The sequence below is a fragment of the Patagioenas fasciata genome, chromosome 1 (genome assembly GCF_037038585.1).
Source record: "Patagioenas fasciata isolate bPatFas1 chromosome 1, bPatFas1.hap1, whole genome shotgun sequence".
NCBI lineage: Eukaryota > Metazoa > Chordata > Aves > Columbiformes > Columbidae > Patagioenas > Patagioenas fasciata.
In genome coordinates, this window is record NC_092520.1 from 4473551 (window position 1) to 4497280 (window position 23730).

The following is a 23730-nucleotide window of genomic DNA, read 5'->3' on the forward strand; positions in this document are numbered from 1 at the left end:
CGAGGGTGGCGAAACCCTGTCCCAGGTTGGCCAGAGAGGTGGTGGATGAACCATCCCTGGAGACATCCCAGGCCAGGCTGGATGGGGCTCTGAGCAACCTGAGCTGGTGAAGATGTCCCTGCCCATGGCAAGTGTGGGACTGAATGAGCTTGGAAGGTCCTTCCAACCCGAACTGTTCTCTGATTCTGTAATACTATGCTCTGGGGCAGACCCCAAGGATGCAGAAGGGCACATCTTTGTGGTTTGGGGGTGCCTGGGGACCGCGGTGTCCCTGGGCTGAAGGTATCACACTCACACCCCCACACACACCCCCCCACACCAGGGGCTGGCTGTATCGCGGCTCCTCCCCCGCTAAGAGGCTCAGGGACGGGCAGGGCAGGCGCTGCCCTCGCTCGGTGCCGGAGGCAGCGGCGGCTCCGCGCCGGGCACCCGCGCCCCTTACCCGGCCCCAGCCCCGGCCATGTCCCGCTGAGGTAAGGCGGAGGGGGGCGGGAGAACAGGCTGGGGGCTGGGGATGCTCCCGATGGGGTGAGATGCGGCTGCAGCGGGGCGGGGTGGGGTGCGATGGGGTGGGATGGACCGGGAGTACCCGGCAGCGAGTCTGTTCCAGCGCCCGGATTAAACCTGGGGAAGGGGCTGTGCTCGGTTTGGGGGGGTGGGAGAGGCGACACGACCGCAGACCTGCCAGAAATGCCCAACAGCCTCGAGCCAGCTCGGCTCCTGCAGCACGGATTAGTGCCTCGGTAATTTCTAGCTGCTGCTTATTTTAGCTTGGATCACCTGGCAGTGAGCTGGGGTGAGGGGTGGGGGAGTCATTTTCTTCCTGTGCTGCGGTGTGTAGACCCCCACGCCTTTGCTCCACGGCGTTTTCATATTCCAGGCTATGTCTGGAAGTGCTTAGAGATGGGGAGAGGCTGTTGGGGATGTCCCTGCTGCACGGATCTGCTGGTGGTGGCAAAGCCCCAGTGTCCCCTCAACCCATTGCTCCCAGGACCACCTCACCCTCCCCCTGCTCTGATCCAGCTCCAAACGCACCACCCGGGTGGTTAAAGCACAACCTGCTCTTCAGAGAGCAGCAGGAGTTTCCCCAGATTGTGGCATAACATGGCTTGACTCCAGGCTGGAGTCGTATTGGTGTTGGGAAGCAGTTCCCAGGACCTTCCCAGGTTCTTTGAATTATTAGGACCATTCCTGGGCAGGGACTAAGACCCATCATGGGACAGGCTTTCCTCATTAGAGCCATGATAACCTAACAAAGATGGAATCAGCATCTCTTGGCATCTCTGGGAAGACGGGGGTGCACGGTGGAGGATCTGTCTTGAGGGCAACATGGGTAGACAATGGGTCTTAGAGTGCCTGGTTGCTCCTGGCTGCTAAACCCCCCTCCAAAAGGAGGTGACAGGAGCTGGAGGTGGTTTTTCCACAGCCCCAGGCTGTTGTGTTGATATGAGAGTGCTCTTCTCCATAGCCCAAGCAAAAGGATGTCTGAGAACCAAACCCATGGTGTTAACCTGTGCTTTGCATCAAGATGTTACGGACATGGCTTGTGTTGCAAGTGGACTCCTCTGTCCTCCTTCTCCACTATATGATGCTACAGTTCTTATCTCTCTTCCCATGAGGTGAGGGACCACAAGGTTCCAACAGTGGTGGTGTGAAGGTATGGGATGGTTTTGCAGCTTTCGGCTGAGCTTTGCTAAAGCTTCAGTCAAAACTTGCATCCCTGTGAGACCCTGTGCAAGTCTCATCCCTGCCCTGTGCCTAAACTGTCACAGGGACAGCAGAAGAGGGACAAAGAAGGGAAAAACTAGGACAGCGCTTCCCCGCATTGATTGACACTCAGATTGTTTTCACACACGGTTTTGCAATCTCTCAGCTCTGCTGATTTTTCAAATATGTTTGCCTAACTAGTGTTTAATGCTTAAGTCGTGGTGATGGACCAGTGACAAACTGTCTTTCACTTCTGCCTGACCTTCTAGTTGAGAGATTTGTGCTTCTGCAAAAGCAACATGTAGGGCCGAAGTCTCTTCTTGGGCTTTTTGGAATGAGACTGGGGTAACTTCATGAAGCTACAGTATCTCCCCACTGACACCAATATTTATGAGATCTGAATCCTGAACCCCTTTCCCAAGGCAATATTATTTCTAACTCATTTCCCCTCCTCAGAGCACTTGATTCATCTCGCTCACTATTAACTTTCCATGGACCAGGGTCTGCTGTACAGTGTTTCTGTCTTACGCTTGCTAACTTGTGACTTCGCAATCCTTGGGTTGCCATGGAAAGGATTATGCTGTGATTAATGAAGGCATTGTCAGCTCATAGGTTGTTGTGGGTTGTTGGTTTTATCAGCTCTGCTGGTCCCTTTTGAGGAGAAACGGGGACTTTCATTGTTTGCTTGGGGCAGAGACAGAGTTTTCTTGCTGCCGAAGCCGAGTGGGACGAGTGTCACTGTACCAAGGGGCTGGCAGGATGTGGAGACAGCACGTCAGAGAGCTTCGCACTGTGAAACGCTTCCCTCTGCTAGGCAACATGCAAGGAGAACCTGATATGGGATGAGCCGGTGTGTTTGTGACAGTCTGGACCCCCAGCTGAGCTGCGATGTAGAGCCAGAAAGCTTCTCTAGACAGGACAGCCCCAGTAGTGTCCATGCCTAGGCTGTCCATCCATCCCTGGGTAGCACCCCACAAAAATCCCCATGCCCAGAGCCTATGCACAGAGTCCCTGCTCTGAACAGATCTTGCGGTCAGGATACTGGGAGAGATCAAAGTGCAGTTGTTCCCCCATCACAAGGGGAGTGCAACGTGAAGAAATCTGATGAAAAACAGGTGTTTGAAGTAGATTGAGTGCCGAACAAATATGCAAATTTGAAAATCCAAAGGCCAAAATCTCTAGGGACACCTTCAGTTCTTGGTGCCATTGTCTGGATGCTCCCCAGACGTGTCCAGCCTGAGGACCTGGGTACCAAATCCCACGTCAGCCCAGCTGGGATCCACAAATCAAGTTCTTGATTCCACTGACAGTTCCAGAGCAATTGCAGAAAAGCTTTGAGCTCCTTATGGACCTCAGCCCTAGCAAAGTCCTTTCACAGCACGTGGGTTCAGCTCCTGCCATCCCCTTTCCTATATTTAACCTGGTGTAATAACCCAGCGTCTGCCTGGGGTGCAGATCACCTGAATACACTTTCCACATGCATGAAAGGAGTTAAAACTGGTGCTTTAGGTTGATTATAGACTTACAGGCCACCTTGGGTGGAGGTTTCCACTGCTGTTATCATTGCGCAAGCAGCCTGGCCTCCAACTTTAAGATGCGTGGAGGAAAGACTTGCAGGAGGACGTGCCCGAGGTTGTGCTGAGTGTTGGGAGAACTGAGCCTCTGTGAATCCTGGTCTTGTCCTCTCCGTCCATCTGATACTGGGTTGTATGGTGTGAGCTGCTGAGAGGGTCTTCGTCCCAGGAGACAAAGCCAGTCACTGGAGCAGTTCCCGAATTTGGAATTGGTTAAGACAAATCTGGCATCATGACAGAACTGGAGAGAGGATAGGCACGATGTCAAGGTTGCACCTCGAATCCTGGGGTCAGTTTTGGGCCCCTCGCTACAGGAAAGCCCTTGAGGTGCCAGAGCGAGTTGAGAGAAGAGAACGGAGCTGGGGAAGGGGCTGGAGCACAAGTGTGATGGGAGCGGCTGAGGGACCTGGGGGGTTCAGCTGGAGAACAGGAGCTGAGGGGAGACCTTCTGATCTCTGAACTGCCTGAAAGGAGCTTGGAGCCAGGGGCGTCGGGCTCTGCTCCCCAGGAACAAGCGCCAGGAGCACAGGAAACGGCCTCAAGTTGCACCAGGGGAGGTTGAGGTTGGATGTGGGGAACAATTTCTTCCCCAAAGGGCTGTGGGGCATTGGAACAGGCTGCCCAGGGCAGTGCTGGAGTCACCATCCCTGGAGGGGTTGAACGGACACAGAGATGAGGTTCTTAGGGACATGGGGTAGTGCCAGGGATGTGTTAACAGTTGGACTCAATGATCTTGAGGGTCTCTTCCAACCAAAATGACTCTGTGATTCTAAGGTTGGCAAAGGAGGCTAAATAGAAAAAGGCAGGTACCTACAGTGCCTGGGGGAAGCTGGCTGTCAACGGCACTGTGTAAATGTACAGACTTTCAGGAATATTATGGTTTAGTCTCATAGTGCTTGCAGGTTGCAGCTGTGAAATACCTTCCACCTGAAACAGGTTTGCAAATGCTGAGCAGGGCTCACCTGCCCAAGACACGAAGGGACAGGAAAAAGGTGCTCTGAGCCCTACCTGGGCTGTGCTAGACTTGGGACCAGGACCCATCTCTTGGAACCAAGTCTTTTTTTGTTTCCCAGGGTATCTGTCATTGGCCAGAGAACACATTTCACTTTTCTGTTGACTTATTTCAAGTAATCCAAAAGACAAAAAGGCAAAAGAGATGTCATGAGAGGTATGAAGACTGGAACAGTTTTTCACCTCTGTGCAGCCTCGGTGTGCCTGTAACTGGAAATATTCTGTACCATTCTGGTCCCTCCATCCCCAAAATTATGTCGGTCAACTGGGGAAGATTCTGAGAAAGGAGGGATAACCAGAGGTCTGGAACAGCTTCGACACAAGGAAGGATTGTTTAGAGAAAGACTCCAAGCTGAAAAGAGATGGGAGGAAGATATGTTATAGATACAGCAAGATCACGCTTGCCTGGTGAAGGTAAAAGGATGATTTTTCCTTTGCAATACAAAAATTAGGGAGCATGAAATAAAGCTAGCAGAGAAAAGATTCAAAACTAAGATTAATTCACACAATCTAACATCTGTGATACTCCTTACTGCAGGACTGTATAGATCCTAAAGGTATGGATGAGTTAAAAAAAAAAACACTGAGACAAATTTGCTGATGAAATGCCTCTCAAAAGCTAGAAAATATATATATGTGTATATATATGAGAGACAAAAGCTACCCTTCTTTGTATCTAGAAGTTCTTGAGCTGCGAATTATTAGTGTCTGGGGGAATTTTACAGAGTAGTGCTGTTAAATCTTCACCCTGCTTTTATACTGCTCCCTAGGCATCCTCTGCTGTCAGGTAAATGCAATATATGTGCAGCCCACAAGCTGGATCCAGCATGGGTTTTTTATATACAGCTCATGAGCTCATGCTTCCTCTCACCAAATCTTGTTCATGCCATGAAATCTTCCTCAAAACAATTATTCTGAGATATTTGCCTCGCTGCACTTAGTTCTCTGGGAGAAGATGAGGTGTCAGCTTCATCACTTCAGTAGCAGTACCGTGCATTGGGTGGATGTAGAAAAATAAAGTCTGTTCTCTTCCTTTTTTATTGAAAATACTTTCACACTGGCAAATGCAGAGAGGACGTAGATGGGGTTTTGTTGCAGGTTCTGTATCAGATCTCACGGAGGTCATCAGGGAATTGCCACAAAGCTGGTGACCAGCTAGATCACTGCTACGATGTCCAGGGTTTGCATGTAAATCTCAGAGCTGACCCGTGCTGGTTTCAGGCTGAGGTTTGCTTTGCAATTCAATGAGATGGTTTTCCATGTGCCCAGTGAGGGCTGGTGTGTGAGGACATTGAATTCATGCCAAGAGAGGCTGGGAGAAAGAAAAGAATTACTCTGAGGGTTGTGAGAGCCCGTCCCAGGTTGGCCAGAGAGGTGGTGGATGAACCATCCCTGGAGACATCCCAGGCCAGGCTGGACGGGGCTCTGAGCAACCTGAGCTGGTGAAGATGTCCCTGCTCATGGCAGGGGTGGCACTGGGGGAGCTTGGAAGTTCTCCTCCAACCCAAACTATCCTATGATTCTATAAAACTCTTCTTGTCCTGGTGGCACTGAGTCCCCAGTCTGGGCAAAGGTCCCACTGAGCTCATGTAGGACCAAAGAGCTTCACCACAACAGTGGCTCTGAAAGGGAAGGAGTAGAGCACCCACAAACCATAACACCTCCCATCATCAGAGAGAGGATCCTCTTACCTGGCTGAGGCTGCCGGGAGGACGTGCAGACCTCCTTCACGAGGACAGGGGGACACAGTAAATACATGTTGTAGTGAGGTGGAAGGAGCCCTGCAAGCCTAGATGGAATGCATCAAACCTCTGCCTCCTACATCTGAGCCTTTGGATGTTTTCCAGCATCAGTGGTGGTCACCATCGCGTTGTGTTGCCCTGGCTATTCCTGTCCTGCTTCCTCTCATCACTCCACCTTGCTGGATCAGGGCCATCAAGGCCAGCAGATATACCCTGGGCTGAGACAAACTCCAGAAAACACACACACGCACACACACACACACACACACACTGAGTTTGTCTCCCTACAGCCGGCAGGAAGTTTCTATCTGGAGCAATAACGGGAATGGTTATTTCATCTGTAACCTCCATGTAAGAGCCTTTCTCAAGCCCATGGAGAAGTTGCACACAGAGGACTGTCAGAGTGAACAAGATGATCCCTGTTTGCTCTTCAGTTCCTCTGCTCAGCTTCTTGGCTGCTTTTCATCCTGGTGGAACAACAGAGCCAGGATAACCCAGACTTCTCTGGTCTGTCTTAGGAAGTAAAGCCCAGGCAAAGGTCAGGCATAGCTGGCTTTATGCATGTTTTTTGTATGCTGGAGAGCTGCAAGAGCCCAGAGTGTTATCTGGTACAGACAGGAGAAAATGTTATAGTTCTAGAATGACTAAAAGCCCTCATGAGCTTTCATTGTTACCAAAACTCCTCCTAAACATGCCCCCATGCCAGGCTGGCGGTGCCACAGCATCCTTGAGCCTAAAAAAAAAGGGGGACAAAACTCTCCAATAACCCTTTAGGGTTTCCTTTCATTTCTGCAGGTTTCAGGGCTATCGACTATCTCAGAGCGGCTGGGTTGTCGAGACACTGCCCGCCAGGGATCAGGATCCACAGCAGGAACTATTAGACCTTTTATGTGATTCAGTGAAGCGATTACACGGAGACTTGTTAACAATTAATAAGCAGGTCAGCCCAATCTGCCGTCATGCCGGGGAGGCCTCTCAGAGCAGATATACTGTGAGGACATCGTCCCTGTCATGTAAGAAATTGCTAGTTTCCAGCGCAACAGGGAGGAGGATCTGCCTGGTGATGCCACCAGTGCTTTTGGGTGGTGGAGCAGGTCCGCATGCCACAAGAAGAAGAGTTTCTGGAAGTGCAGTTGAGTTACTCCAGCAAGGCACTGAGATGTTGCTTTCTCCACTGCTAAATGTCATGCCTGCACCCAAAATATCAGGGAGGAGACAACAAAGCACCTGGTGATCCTGGCCAAATTGCTGTGAGAGCCATGTCAGCTTGGGATACCATGATGGGGCAAATCAGGACTGCTGTTCATTCGGGTTAATTGTACCAGTACAGATTAAGGTGGTGGGTAATAGGGGGCAAAGGCTGTTTGGGTGACGTTATTGCTCTTAGAAATAACCATGTGGGTCTCCCCTTAGTGCTTTGTTATATCTGATTTTTTGTGCCAGCTGATTTCTCTTTGGAGTAGCAAACCAGGTCATGTCCTCCCAGTGCTGAGCTCAGCAGTCAGGGAAGATATTAAATAAAAAAGGGCTGGAACAAAAGTCAAGCTTTGCAGCTGTGATGTTGAGCTCAGCCCAAGGAGTGAGACTTCTCTCTAGCAAACACCAATTCCTTATGTGCACCTGAGAGAAAATCACAAATAGCAACAGCCACCCCTTTCCTTGGAGGGATATCTCAAAATATTGCAAACAAGGGTGGGAGCAGAGCAGCTTGTTAAAACTGGAATGAGATTAAAGTTGACTTGCTCATCTAGTCTGATTTCCATAGGAAACAAGGCTTGTGTGGTCACGCTGTCTCTTTATGTGTCTCACCTAATCACAGTAATTTGCTGACCAAGTTCACTTCAAGCTTGACAGAAGTAAACGAAGTTCCTAGACACTTGATGGAAATAAGTTGGCAAGTGTGGGGGAAATCTAATGCTTTGCAGGGGAGTGCCAGCTCCTGTTGGACACCAGAGAGCCCAGGTTTGGGTGAGAAAACTGTTCTGGATGCTCCACCTGCAGCAAAAGCTTGTTGGGGGGGACTATGCCCTGTTGACCATCAAGCAGTCTTATTAATTGGAGTTTTGTGGTTGTAGATGAGGCTTTTGTTAACTCTGCTGCTCACAGGAGGACTTCTATCATTATTTCTGGCTCTGCTTTTCACCAGATGGGAACCTGGCATAGAGCAAAGTCACTTCACCTCCTGAAGCCTCCAGTTCTTTTGCTCATCCAGGTTGCTTGGGGATGGAATGACTTTTACTTTGTGTCTGTGCCATGCCTAGCATATCATAGAACCATAGGATGGTTTGTGTTGGAAGGGACCTTAAAGGTGATCTAGTCCATGGGCAGGGACACCTGCTCCACTAGACCAGGCTGCTCAAAGCCCCTTCCAACCTGGCCTTGAACACTTAGGGGGATGGGACATCCACCACCTCTCCGGGCAACGTGGGCCAGTGTCTCATCTCCTTCACTGTAAAGAATTTCTTCCTAATATCTAATCTATGTCTACCCTCTTATATGTGCTTTAGTCTGACTTTGCTTTGGCTAAGACCTATCAGCATGACTTCAGCTCAGCTAGATGTTGCCCCTGGGAACAAGGAGCTTTGTTATATCTGATTTTTTGTGCTGAAGAATACCCAGCCACTCAATATGTCACCGAAACATGAAGAGCAGTAGATGCAGCAGCAAACAACCCTTGTGACTCAGTTTCCCCAGCTGCAAAATTAATATAACACTTCGCATGTGCAGCCAATGAGTCAGGGAGCATCTGAGCCCCTCTCATCTGGGCTATGACAGGGTTGATCTGTCCCAGTGCTGCCTCATGCTGCCCCGAGGGATGCGATGGTGGTTGCGCCAAAACCACTGTGGAAGGGCAGAGCAGAGTCTCTGCTTAATTCGTACAGTCCCCATTCGAGCAAAACACCCTCTGGAGTTACCACGAGCCTCAGCAGGACAAAACAGGGCTGGTACCTTCTGATTTGAACCCACTTTATCTTACTAGTCCCTGCATTGAGGGGCTGACCTCAGCCTCTCTGAAGTGCTGTCATTAATTTCTCCAGGACCATGAGAGATAAGAGGATAGTGGTGGGGCAGGCGGAGGGAGGATTTTACCGAAAATCCCAGCAAAGGGGTTCCTGCTGAGAAAAAACCTCTCAGGATTATAACAGCTTGCAGAAGCCCTGCTCCAGCCAGCACTAATAGCACTGAGACTGCACGGCTGAGGACAGACCGTTGGGGACCAGCAAGAGTAGAGGGTGACACAGCTGCTTATTAGGACAATTTAAGGACAGAGAAGAGCCGGGAACATGCTTTTATCAAAGGCGTTTTGATCTGGAGTCCTAGGCACAGACTTGGTGTCTGCAAGAGGCACATCGCATCTTCCTGGTTCTCCTGCGTGACCTTGGGGAAAGTCGTGTCCTCCTTCTGTGCCTCAGTTTCCCTCTGTGGGAAATGAGGATGGAATCATCTCCTCCTCCATACATAGGCTGGGATTTGTGAGGGAGCAGCACAGTGTAAGAGCTTGCTGGAGTGGTTACTAAAACAGTACCCGTAGTAAAGACTCTTTTTAATGAAACTTTCTGTAGCGAAAAAAAAGGAGCAGTGGGTTAGTAATTAAGTTATTGGACTGAGATTAATCCGGCATTCAGATCTTGCCTCTGCCATACGTTGTCTGGATGGTGGCAGATCATCTAGAGATAGTTTTAAAATGGACCGCTTAATGGGACTTAGAGCCCAAGTACCTTACTCCCTCTGAAACCACTTTGGGAACAAGCTCCAGTGTGTCATGGGACAAACCACCTGACACCACATAAATTTAATCCTGGGGCCCTGGTCCGAGCCTGCAATAGGTGCAGTGCTTCTCCTCCTGCCCTCTGTCTTGGAGCAAGGCTTGTGGCATTGCATTTTCATGAAACAGAATGCTTGGAAAGCCAAGGAGATAATCCAGTCCAATCTCCTTCATAACATGCCTGCTTATTCCTGGCTGGAACCAGTAATATAGTATTGGCTGGAGTATATATCTAGGGGATGTATATATATTTATCATTCTCTATAGCATTTATATACATGTATACACACCTTTCCTTGGATCTTCATGGAGTTCTTTTCTGAATATAGACATGGTCTTAGTAGCTGCCTGACCAACACAAACAAAGGATTAAACCTTTGTCTGAGAGCTAATGGCTGTGGTTCAGCTGCAGGGCTGGCAGAGCCTGGAGGGCTGACAAGGTTGCTGTGTCCTGAACCTGGCCCAAAATAGGACATGCCACATACGGATCTCCTCCAAAATGCATGCAATCATTTTAAAACACATCAGCCTGAAGTCAACCACCACATCTGGAGCACAAGTGTGATGGGAGTGGCTGAGGGACCTGGGGGGTTCAGCTGGAGAACAGGAGCTGAGGGGAGACCTTCTGATCTCTGAACTGCCTGAAAGGAGCTTGGAGCCATGGGGGTCGGGCTCTGATCCCCAGGAACAAGCGCCAGGAGCAGAGGAAACGGCCTCAAGCTGCGTCAGGGGAGGTTCAGATCGGATATCAGGAAAAATTCCTTCCTGGAAAGGGCTGTCAGGCATTGGAACAGGCTGCCCAGGGCAGTGGTGAAGTCGCCATCCCTGGAGGGGTTGAATAGATGTGTAGATTAGGTTCCTGGGGAAATGGGTTAGTGTCAGTGTTGGGTTAATGGCTGGACTCTATTATCTTGAGGGTCATTTCCAACCAAAATAATTCTGTGATTTTATGACCTGTGTGTATACTTTGCTCTGTCAATGGCAGGGATTGAGCAGCCCATGAAGGAGCAGATCCATAGTGATCCCAGGAACACCTGTTGATCTGCTCAGCCCACACTAATTGGGGTGCCCTGAGCTTGGGTGGATAGAATCTGAGTTCTGATCTTGGCGCCGTGCTGTGTAAGCATTCTGGTGTGCTCAGGACCAGCAAGGGGACTTCCATACAGCCCAGTACTGTGCAGGACTGTGTGGTCTACAGCGTCCTCACAACGGGAGGAGGAGAGGCGGGAGCTGACCTCTCCTCTCTAACTACCAATGACAGAACCTGAGGGAATGGCAGGAAGATGTGCCATGGGAGGTTTAGGTTGCACATTAGGAAAAGGTTCTTCACCCAGAGGGTGCTGGACACTGGAACAGGCTCCCCAAGGAGGTGTCACGGCCCCAAGCCTGACAGTGTTCAAGAAGAGACTGGACAACGTCCTCAGACACACGGTGTGAACTGTGGGGTTGTCCTGTGCAGGGACAGGAGCTGGACTTGATGATCCTTGTGGGTCCTTTCCAACTCAGGACATTCTGTGATTCTATGATTCTATGACAACCCTGCTCCCAGCAGGAGAGTCTTGAGAGCGTGTTCATGTGCTAAATCACCCTGAATTTCAAACACAGACCTAATTTCTAATTTGTTCTTGTTGTGTGCCAGACCCCATGCGTAGACTGGGGTTTCATGTATGGATGAGGAAGAGATGAAAAGAGATTGCAAACACTGTTTGGCCAACGTGCAAGTGCAGCATTTTACCTAGATCAGCTCAGCCTGCTAGGTCTGGATTATGCTGAAATTACACCTGACCGCTTTGCAAAGGGATACTTTATTTGATTAATTATTGTGGCTGTTGAAAAACACTCAGTCGCTGGCAGAGGCTGGTGCACAAAGGGAAATCGCCCTCCTTGGGAGGCTGCACCGAGTGCTCTGTGGCCAGTGGGGATCAGATGCCGCCACGGTCCATTGTTCTGCTCTGGCTACGTGAAAGCAGGGGGAGGGAGGAAAGGTCAGGTCCTTTGTTCAGCTTCTCTACCTGCCGGGCTTTTTGGAGGGATTGAATGCAGTGCAAATCTATTGAACTTCCTGCTGGAGGCTTAAAAAATTGATGCCCGTTTCCTGACTGCTCTCAGATGAACAGAGGCTACGTATCGATTCTCTGACTTTCCAGAGGAGGGAGTTTTCTGTGGTTCCTCGCTCTGATGTAGTCTCTTGGCTGTGATTCATTCAGATGAGGTTGTCTCTCTCGGTGGGACTGCTACCAAGACCCTTCAAATGGTGGTCTGAGGGACAAACTGGTCCCACAGAGTGAGCTAAGTGGTCTTTTGATGTATTCCCAGCTGCTCAGGGAGCACAGGGATCAGAGAGAGGAAGGAACACCCAAACGAAATCAGTCATCTCAGGCTTCCTTGGTAGTCAGTGGGGAGAAATAATGCTGACTTCTCCAACAGACTGAGGGAATCAGTCCTTGGAATCATAGAATTACAGAACAGTTTGGGTTGAAAGGACCTTCCAAGCTCATCCAGTGCCACCCCTGCCATGAGCAGGACATCTTCACCAGCTCAGGTTGCTCAGAGCCCCGTCCAGCCTGGCCTGGGATGTCTCCGGGGATGGTTCATCCACCACCTCTCTGGACAACCTGGGCCAGGCTCTCACCACCCTCAGGGGCAAAAATTTCTTCCTCATGTCTGGCCTGAATCTCCCCTCTTTTAGTTTAAAACCATCACCCCTTGTCCTGTCACAACAGGCCCTGCTATAGAGTCTGTCCCTATCTTTCTTACAGCTCTTGGCTTTGTGGAAGCTTTAGCTTGTGCGTTCAGCTGTGTTTAAAATGCCATCCTGATGTTTGCAGTGTTTGGGTGTTAGTTTTGTTTCCTTTAATACTGTGAGACATAGAACCATAGAATCATAGAATCATTTTCACTGGAAGAGGCTCTCAACATCATCGAATCCAACCATTAACCTAACACTGACACTAAAACATGTCCCTAAGAACCTCATCTGTTTTAAACCCTTCCAGTGATGGTGACTCCACCACTGCCCTGGGCAGCCTGTTCCAATGCCCAAAAACCCTTTCTGTGAAGAAATTTTTCCTAATATACAATCTAATCCCCTGGCACAACTTGAGGCTGTTTCCTCTCGTCCTGGTGCTTGTTCCTTAGGAGAAGAAACCAACACCCTCCACACTATAACCCATGTCCTATGAAGACACGGTGTCAACTCAGAGTTGATGCTTGCACCTTGGTACAGCTAAATGCACACATAGGGTCAGGCTCACTAGGGAATTGTCCATCTAGTCCTTATCTGAAAAATGAAAGAACTTGGATAACTCCATTAGGAGATTGGTACTTGGACACAAAGGACCAAACAAGCTCTGAGATCCTGCAGCTGGAGTTGAGTCTCCATGGTCTTTTCACTGACTGGTGTGATGCTCTGCAAAGGCAAATGGGGTGGCACAGCCTGGAGCTGTCATCATGGGCTGTGATTAATGCCTGCAGCTCCTGGCGGAGGAAGGTGCAGAGGATCACATTTCTTTCACTTGCTGTATTTTAAAAACCTTCACACGCTGTCTCCACAGAGATCACCACCTCGGCATTTTGTGTTGCCTCAATTCTCAGCTTGTGGAAATCAGCACGGTTGCACTGGAGTCAGTTGCATCTCAATCATTTAATACTGCTGGGGGTTTGGCCGGTGAGGTTTTTTTAGTTAGGTCAAAAGAAACAACATTATTTACATTTTTCAGCTGATCCATACTCAACCTGACCGATAAGGAGAGCTCAGGACCTGGTTTAAGTACTCGATTTTCAGGGTGAAGCTGGATTTTTCAGAAGTTTTCACGTCTGTTGAAAATCAGGCCTTGATTTTGGGTATTGAAGTCTGTAGATGGAAATTCTACCTACCGCACAACCCCTGACACCTCTCTGTCACTCATGTTGAATAGATTACACCCTATTTATTGGTGGTTTCGGTTACGAGCATCATTTCTCTGGGTTTCAGTTGCACTTGCAGAATGACAGACTGCAGTGTGCATTAGCACAGCACTTTCTTCCTTGAGCTACTTGCATGAAAAAAACCCTAATGTACAGAAATGCACAGTATCTGTGTATCTACTGCATCAATACTACTTTCACCATGGGCTGTTTCACTACATTAAACTACCTTGGCACCTGCAATCTTCTCTCCCTTTAGTTATTTGGCTAATTGATTAGCAGGTTGGCTGTGTTCTTCAATGTGGGAAAGGTTGTTTTTACATTGAGCAGCTGGAATTCCCTGGTTTTGGAGATCCCAGATTTGCAGGATGAGTGGAAGTTCCCTTTTTGAAAAGAAAACAAAACAAAACCCACCCAAACAGGTAAATAAAAACAACCACCACCTACCAGGTCTTCCCTGGGAACAGCATCCGCCCACCAGAAGGAGAAGCCCAATGGGAGTACCCTCAAATCTAATCAAATTTAATTAGTACCGAATCCTGTGGCTCTCATCACTGTAAGACTGAACACTGCAGGAATAGCTTGAGAAAAATCTACTTGCTGCCTCAAACAACCCTTGCAGGCTGTTGTTTAGTTGCATGGTGTTGCATCCATAACTGAACACCAAGGAGCCTTTCTGAGGATCCAGGGCTTCAGATGGATCTTTACTCCCTGCTATCACCTGTACCTTTATATGTAAGCTTGCGGCTTCTCTTGAATCTCTCTTTTTCCTTCAGCTGTCCAGGCATCTGGACCTGCAGCTGATGGGGGGATAATTCTTTACCCCCAAATGCAACTCTTATTCAAAGCAGCTATTTCTCTGTCTCCCAATCATAGAATCATAGAATAATTTGGGTTGGAAGAGACCTTCAAAGCTCGCCCAGTGCCACCCCTGCCATGAGCAGGGACATCTTCACCAGCTCAGGTTGCTCAGAGCCCCGTCCAGCCTGGCCTGGGATGTCTCCAGGGATGGGGCATCCACCACCTCTCTGGTGGCCACTCGAGTTCTGATCCAAAGGCTGTAGGAAAGGCTTTTCTTGACTTTCAGTGAACTTGGATCGGATTTTTTTCCAGGAAAGCACTCTCTGTGCTTTTCACAGAGCTTATTGCTGTTGTGACCTGCCTCGCTGAGGTGACAGCTCCATCACATTCCTCATGTCACCTGTCAGCATGACCTCAAGCTGATCCGTTCCTGTGTGGGCGGCAATTAAGAAGTAAACAAGGGAACTTTCTCAGCACAGTGACAAGGCAGCATGCTGGCCAAGTGGTGCTCACCGTGTCCCCATGTCTCCATCACGAGAGTCTTATACTTGTGAAAAATCAGGGAATGTTGTCCTGTGTGTGGAAAAATCAGCAAATACTCTGGGCGAATTCCTGTCACCATTGCATTCAGGGCAATATTGCTGCTTTTATTTGGAATGTGTTTCTTCCCCACATTAAAAAAGATGAAATATAATAAAATCAGAAGACTTGATTTTAGTTGCTGTGTAATCTACACTGGACAAGTTGGAAATTATTATTTCTTCTTGTGAGGATGAAGATATTTGTGCCACAGGAAGGGAAGGTGTAAGAGAAGGAACATTACCACGAACATTTCAGTCCAAAGCTCAGAGAAGGGAGATGATCGTGTTTTAGCAACACCTCAGTAGCCAAAACACTCATCTAGGGAGACTCAAAGTCTGGACTCTCCTCCACCAAAGTAGGAGTTGAACTCAAGTCATCTACCTTGTCCTGGACAGCCAACCTTCATGTAGCTTTGATGGCAAACCTGAGGAGACAGGAGAACTCATCTTTTGTGCAGAAAAGAAAGCAAAACAGGAGGCTACAGCCCAAGGGCACAGGGATGTCTTGGGCAGCAATGGATGGCAGGAGATCAGACATATCTAGGATTTATCCAAGGTGGGCTCAGAAACCATGGTACATGGTCTGAGATTCTTACTGTGAGAGCCTGGGTGTTCAGTTCATTCAAAAGCAGAGTGAGAAATGAGGGGAACAGGCTGGAAGTGCCTTCACAGGGAGCAGATACTGGATGCTGATGCTCTAACAAACCGATAGACACAGATCATACCATATAGCATCCTGGCCTCCCTCCTCTCCATACTCTGGTCACCACTCCAAGCCAAGCAGTCCATGAGACCCTGGCACGAGGGAAGTGGAAGTACGTCAGTGGGGTGAAACTCTGCCCTGTGGGGTCACTTGTGGCTGTTAAGGTGAGAATGGCCTCAGTTAGGAAGCTGAAGACAAATATAGAAGATACTTACTTGATTTTGAACACCAAGGATGATTTGACCATTGGAGCTAATTACCTAGAGTAGTGGATCGTCTCTTAAGAGCTTGCTTATTGGTCCAGGGGTGGCCACAAAAATAATCAGAGGGCTGGAACACCCCTCCTCTGAGGACAGGCTGAGAGTGTTTGGGTTGTTCAACCTGGAGAAGAGAAGGCTCGGAGGAGAACTTACTGCGGCCTTTCTGGACTATAAAGGGACCTGTAAGAAATGTGGGAACAGACTTTTAGCAGCGTATGTTGTGATAGGACAAGGGGTGATGGTTTTAAAATAAAAGAAGAGAGGTTAAGGCCAGGCTGGACAGGGCTCTGAGCAACCTGAGCTGGTGAAGATGTCCCTGCTTATGGCAGGGTTGGGTCTGGATGAGCTTTGAAGGTCCATTCCAACCCAAACTATTCTATGATCAAGCTAGCAGAGAAGACACTTGTTAGCCAAGAAGAAGATGGATGGCTGCTGTATTCAGACTAACATCTTCTGACCTCAAAACCCTGGTTCCGATTCAGGGCTCTAGGAAGAATGCAAAAGTACAATGATTTGTCATAACTTCTCAAGCATGCCAGATTCCAGCAGGACAAGGAGTAGAAGGAGTGGTATGTGGTGACATTGCCTTCTTCCTCTGCTTGCTATCATGCACATTCAGTGTTTAGAAATACCAAAGACTGGTGGGTTTGTTGGTTTAACCTCATTCAAGAGCAATTGTTTTTCTTGCTGATGTGAATCCTGCTTTTGGTAAGGATCAAGGTGGTTGTCTCCAAGAGTGTAGATCTGACCTTCTTTTCATTCACCATTTGTCAGACAAACAGTAAAATACATTGCAAAATCTTTAATCCCTCTCAGATCTCTTGCTGGAGGGCAGGAGGTGAAAGCAGCAGTGTGCAGAGAGCATCGATGTGTTAAATCTCTTAGCTCAGCTAAGGTGATACATTACGTATCTGCCAATCAAGTGAAGTAGACATAAGGCAGTGAATCAACAGCCACCTGTCTTGTTTTTTCATGCTACTATGTGCCCAGGGTGTTCTCCTAAAGACAGGCCCTACACCAAGCTGGGTGCAGAGAGGGACAGGCTGTTATTCAATGTTAATGCACACACCCCATAAATTCATTATTCGTTTTCTTCTCTGCATTTGCAGACAGGAAAATCACGTGGGACGTGGAACTTCAGGAGAAAGGAACAGAATTTGCACATAGAATGAAATACCTGAATTTCTCCTAACTGATGCTTAATGAGCACGTGCTCTGGAGGATTAGCCCTGCGGAGCGATCCCCCAGGCAGTATGGCCGGTCATGTGGTTGGACTCCGCTCTGCAAGTGCCAAGAAGGAGCACAGAAATACCAGTTAAACAGATTAGAGTAGCAACCCCCTCCTGTGCAATTGAAGGATAATGGCTTTGTCCAGGTTCCTCAGGCTTTCTCCCTTCAGAGTCGAGCTCTGTCAGGTTCCTCTTTCTATTGCACTTGGGATCTCTTTGGAACCAGCACGAAAGCCATAGTGGAGGTCGCTGTGATGAAGACCTTGTGTTGAATCATTCCTTGGCTTCCGTTGACCATTTCTTGCAAGCAATTAGCATGTATAGTTCCATGTGTTGGTCTCTTTTCCCAAGTACCACATGACAGGTTGAGAGGAAATGGCCTCAAGTTGCACCAGGGAAGGTTTACATTGGATATTGGGAACAATTTCTACTAGGCATTGGAACAGGCTGCCCAGTGCAGCGATGGAATCACCGTTCTTGGAGAGGTTTAGAAAATGTGCAGATAAGGTTCTTAGGGACATAGGTTAGTGCCAGTGTTGGGTTAATGGTTGGACTCGATGATCTTGAGGGTCTCCTCCAACCAAAATGATTCTATGATCACTCTATATCCAGAGGTACTCTAAAGACCCGTTAGCATCACCCCATTCCCTCCCTCAGATGCTCAGTTCAGCTGACGCTCAACTAGTGATAAGCAGAGAGCTGTAAAAAGAACCAAATTCACGAAGAATACGTTTTCCGGAGGGGTGACTTTGTGCTCTTGTGTTATGTGCGAGTGGTTTTGGAGAGGTGATGGGTACATTTTGTTTACCCCAGCTCATTTCCCATGGCACAAGCAGCTGTAGAGCTTCACACAGGAGACAAAGGTGGGAATGAAGCCCCCTACACTCACCTGCCAGCAAGAGCTGAAGGGTCCAGATGGCCAGTTCGTTCCACTGATGCTCTCGTGAATTAGCAGCCAGCTGATCTCCCTGGTGCTCAGACAAGCCCAATCCTTCTTACTGACCCCTGTGGGAAGAACAGGGAGGGCAGTTTCCTGCTCCCCGTGCCCTCTTGGGGTTCTCCCTGCTAAGCAAGCTGTGGGGAAAACTGGCTGACAGTTGTGTACAACCTCTCTTGCAACATCATTGCAAGGGGATTTACAAAGCATTGAAAAAGAACAAGCATGCAGGCTTGGGCTGAAGGATACACCTTCAGTAAATTTAAGAAAAATAAAGAAAACCAACAGGCTCTGGGTACCAAAGTCCTGTTTAAAAGCAGACTGGGTTGGGTATGTAAATACTCTTCCAAACCTTGCACAACATCTATTCAGCATCACCACAGGCCAGGCTGAGCAGGATGCCCACGTACAGGGTAGTTTTTATGCTGTGTGCTGGACCAGCTGTGCAGATATCCAGCAGAAGGACAAATGACTGAAGAAGCAGCTCTGAGACTTGAACCTGGTGTTCTAGCCCAGTCTGTGGTCAAAGATCCCCTGTGCATGGCTTTTGCAGCACGGACACACAATGGGAGAAGTTCACCTGGCCATTTGGCTGATTAGTGTGCAAATACTTAGGAGCTCCCCTGTTGGGTGAGATCTCTGGTTTTCTGAGAAGGAAACTGAGGCAAGAAATGATAAAATGACTTGTCCATTGCAGATGACCTTGAATCAAGGAACTCAGGCTCTTACCCAACCCAGTGTTCATCAGTGACCCTATGTTTGTCATGCTACAGACCTAGGAAGGACCTCTGGAGAACCTCACCCAGATTGAACTTCTGGAGAACCTCATCCTCACCTTTGGCCAAGCCAAGATTTCATTGACTGGTTCCAGTGGAGGAGACTCATCAGCATCTCTAGTCAGCCTGTCTCAGGGCTCACTACTTGGCAGGGTTAGAAAGTTATTTTCAAACCACATGAATTAAGGAGAAGAGGAATAATTTAAAGTGCTACAGAGAAGGTTCAAATAGAGAATTAGGAAAATTGCCTCACAGCCTTTCAGATATTATAGCGGGCATGTGATTTTTCCACCAGCTATCTATCTTCTAGATAAAGCAAAATTAATTTATTGAACATGGTCTGTGGCCAAAATCTGTCTAGTGAGTATTTCCTAATGAACAGTGATGCCTTGGCTGCTCTTAAGACAACAATTCCTTTTCAAGGCAATGCAGAGGGATCATGGAGATGATTTCAATAGCTGGATGTTTTCTTTAAGGTGGTGAAGACATTTAGAAGGCAAATTCCTGCAACTGTCAGTGGAGTAGTTTTCCACCTTCAAATATGTGACAGTAAAAATTTAGAGGTGGTGCAGGCAGCGTGATGAGGAAAAAGGGAATAATTGGCAATGCTGTTGAACCTTTGCAGTCATTGCAGGAGCTAATAGAGATAAATCCTGCCTTTCTAGCTAGGATGGGAACATTGATGCTTCTCACTGCAGCTGAGAAGCTACAGAAAATTCTGTGAGCAGGATCAGCACCAAAAAATAAGTCCTACATTACGGTATGGGATGAATGCAATTGCTGCTGGTGGGGAAAAGACATTGCTCTCCTTGCCATGAGGAAAGTGTGTTGGGACACTGGCACAGGGCATTATTACTCCTGTTGTTTGGGGTTTTTTTTTTTGCAAGATTGAGTCTGTCCCGTATTGTCTCTTCAGGACATCTCACCTGGAGATGGTTGAGAGGGGGTGGAAAGATTTTACTATTCCCTCCTGCCCCTCAACAAATGTTCTCTTTTTAGTGTGGAAGCATAATAATGATAATGATGATGATAATAATAATACACAAAATAAAAGTAACTTTTTTTTTTTTTTTAATCAAACAAAATATTTAGGTTTGTATGACGGTTCTGGACCACTTTGTCACTGTGAAGGGTGATGTCTTGTGCCCAGCAAGATCATCCTTCGTCAGCTTTCGCACCCCCAGTGTCTTGTGGGAGTTGTGTCTCTGAGATAGTGTCTTTTTTCCTGCTTTTTAAGGCATGAGCATTTTTACCATGATGTTTCACATCATACAGGTGTTTAAAAAAGATGGACCCAATTTTGAAGCAGTATAATAAAAAATTGGGTCCATCTTTTTGAAACACCCTGTATAACAATTATTGGTTGCCATGCAGCAAGGATGACTTGTGGATCAAAAGTTGCAGAAATTCAATTATTAGAAATTATTTCTCGCTTATACACAACAAACACATTTAATGGTGGGAGAACTGTGAAGTGCCACCACACACCAGCAAGGACAAACCCAGGAACAACATCAGACTTTCCCACGTAAATCCCACAAAGATACAATTTACACAACAGGCAGAAGCAGAGTGTGGAGGTACTCAGGATTAAGGATTCTGCAATTATTTTACTGTTCATCTAAGAAATGGTGAATAAAAAGGTCAGGTCTACACCCTTGGAGACAATCGTCTTGGTCCTTACCAAAAACCAGTATTAGTTGCAGGCTATGGTGGAGGGATAGTATCTTCTTTTCTCTTCTGAAAGTAGTTTTGATAGAAAGGTGATAATCCACCCAGTCTTGTGGGCTGTAAGGACAGGGCTTCCCTTCTCCACGCGCTTTAATTCATACCACGGGATCTGATGACACATGGGGTAAATCAGCGTCAGTCTCTTTGCTAGGTTAATCCTTGGGTAACTTTCTAGGACTCAGTTTACAAAATATTAATTGCATAAGCAACGTCCAATCCCGTCACCAGGGTACAGGCATTAATCTGGAGGTGTTAGAGGATTGTCTCTTACTGTCTGGAGTTAATATTATGAAAGCGTTGGGAGTTTAAGTGCTTCTAGTCCTCTTCCACACCGAGGGGCTGCATCTGTCCCTTTAGGCTTGGGACAGTCCGTGAGCTGTGGTCTCTGAGTCGGGGTGTCAGTTCATTAACTGCTGATTTCTTTTGTTTTAGGTCCATTCCTGGTGATTGCTGATGTGTTTATACAGGAACCATGGTCATTCTACGACAGGTAAGTGAAGCATTCCTTTCTTCAGCATTTCTAATTTTACTCTATCAGCTCAAGGACTAATAAAAGTCTATTTTGGGGGTAAGGGTCAAGTCAGACTATTATTATCCTATTCTGTTTCCCTAAAAGGACTGTTATAAGATACAGAGATGCTCATTAGCCTTAATCCTTGATTAGCTTAGAGGAAATCATTGCTCTGTGTGTGTAGTCCAGATTAACCTCGTGCAATGTTCCACTTCTATTTTCTCATCTGGGATGGCCCAGGAGCTGCACGTGAGTCCTGGATATGCAGAAGAATAAAACAGTTTATTGCCTACCTTGGACAATGATCTAGTCAAGGAATTATTTTCAACTTCTAAGAACAGTGCTGCTTTGGTTGTGTAAAAATGGAGTCCTGTTACAGATTTAAAAATAAATTGAAGAGGATTTAAGTTGTATGGCAGGTCTCATGTAGATTATGAAATAATTTAGGTCTTCAAATTGTAGTGTTTTCCATGAGCGTAGGCATAACGTGCCGCTCACTCTCAGCTTCTGGATTGTCTCATTGCCATGTCTCACCTGGGCAGGACTGACTGTACTGCCACACGTCCCAGGGCTGGGGTTGCAGATCGAGGTTTAAACATGTCAACACAGTCAAGCATTCAGGTGATGGACCAAATCTACCCAAGAGTTTTGGATCAAACCCGTGTCTGTCTTGGCAAATAAGCTTTTGACTGCAACTGGGCAGAAAACTCTAGGCCTTTGAAGTTGCATGAAGGAACTCACGTGGTAGCCATTCATACCAGTGACAAGAAGAGCTGAGGATAGCTTTAGGGGTGGAATGAATGGTAAATTATAGAATCATTGAACAGTTTGGGTTGGAAGGGACCTTCAAAGCTCATCCAGTGCCACCCCTGCCATGAGCAGGGACATCTTTACCAGCTCAGGTTGCTCAGAGCCCCATCCAGCCTGGCCTGGGATGTCTCCAGGGATGGGGCATCCACCACCACTCTGGCCAACCTGGGACAGGGTTTCACCACACTCAGTGTAAATAGTTTCTTCCTTATGTCTGGCCTGAACCTCCCCTCTTTCAGTTTAAAACCATTACCCCTTGTCCTGTCGTAACAGGTTCTGCTCAAAAGTCTGTCCCCATCTTTCTTACAGGCCCATTTTAAGTATGGAAAGGCTACAACGAAGTTTCCCTGGAGCCTTCTCTTCTCCAGGCTGAACAACCCCAATTCAACTGAAATGCTCTTTACAATGCTGCCCTGACCTTTCAGTGACTGTGGCCCAGCAAAACCTGTCTACATTTCGCTAGAGGCAATAAGGAGGTTGGTCCTCCTTCCAAAACACCCAGAGGTGTTGGCCCCATATCGCAAACTCTGACTGATGCAGTTTGTGATACCAAGGAAAATGGGTGTGGACATTAAAATGAAGTAAGTTTATATGATAATTTCAAAGCTCAGAATAGCAGTTGTATGCCACAACAGCCTTGTCTAGGAAGGTGTCGCTCCAGGCTGCCTGTAGCGTCTCTCTGCTGGAGGTTACCCCACTGTGGTTCAGGTACTAGCTCATAGTCTTCTGTATTGGGTTGAATTTGTCATTTGCAGAGCTTTAATCGAATAATCGATCATCGTAATTACCTAAAACCAAAGTGTCTTGTCCAGGCAGGGAAGCGGGGTGTTTCTGAAGTCGCTTCCTTCCCACCTGTCCTAGGGTAGGTTGAATCTCCTTTCTGGAGATGTCTCCCTCCCTTGTCTATCAACTGCAAGACTAGCTTAAGTGCTTGGCATTTAGATAGACTCAGCTCTGAATGGATATCTGAGGTGCAGAGACATAATTCTTTTCTTCTGTCACCTCTGTTTTCTGAGCAACTCACAGCAAAGGGGACAAGTAGATGGCAGTGATAGCTCCAAGAACATAATCAAGGCACTTCATGCCATCCAGTCTTTGTGGGCACTAGTTAGTCAGTCCCAGAATCTTGTCTCGGATTTGGGTCTGTATGAAAATCTCAGGATGTGGTTAGTCTGGCTGGAAAATGAGGCTGAATTCTTGGGTTTTTACCTCTCAAGTCTGCAGTGTTACAGCCATAAAGTTGGAGCAGAGCAGGAGTGATGCTGCCCTCATTTAATGATTGAAGGTTATTTCTAGGATGTTACAGTGGAAGGGTAAACTTAGTGGTATTTCTGTACTGAAAGCTGGATGCTAGAGAATAAACCTGGAGTCATTTGTGACTGATGTGTTTGTATCACCCAAGTGTTTAAAGCCAGGCAGGTATTACAAGAACTCTTAACACCGAAGCCAATGTGCATGTTCAGTTTCCTATAGGCTTTTTTAGAGAAGATATTCATTTTTTTTTCTATACAAACATCTTTTAGTTCATAAGGACTGGGTGTCGAAAGTGTATGAAGTCCAAGTGGGCTCCCAGAAGTTATCAACAATATTTGATATGTTACTTTGGGATTAAAGCTTCTTATCGTTAAACAAGAAAAACCCTAGCCCCCAAAAACAACCTGCAGTTTTCAAAAAGCTCTTCCATT

At 47.5% G+C, this 23730-nt stretch overlaps 1 protein-coding gene across 1 annotated transcript in view; it reads left to right on the forward strand.

The window, feature by feature from the left end:
• Positions 1–366: 366 nt before the first annotated feature.
• The window catches only part of MYO7A (myosin VIIA), a 114029-nt gene continuing 90665 nt past the window's right edge, over positions 367–23730 (forward strand). Inside the window, exons 1-2 of the mRNA XM_071815717.1 lie at positions 367–473; positions 21157–21214. Of these exons, the coding sequence (XP_071671818.1) occupies positions 21197–21214 (18 nt within the window). The 5' untranslated portion in view covers positions 367–473; positions 21157–21196. The remainder of the gene's footprint in view (positions 474–21156; positions 21215–23730) is intronic.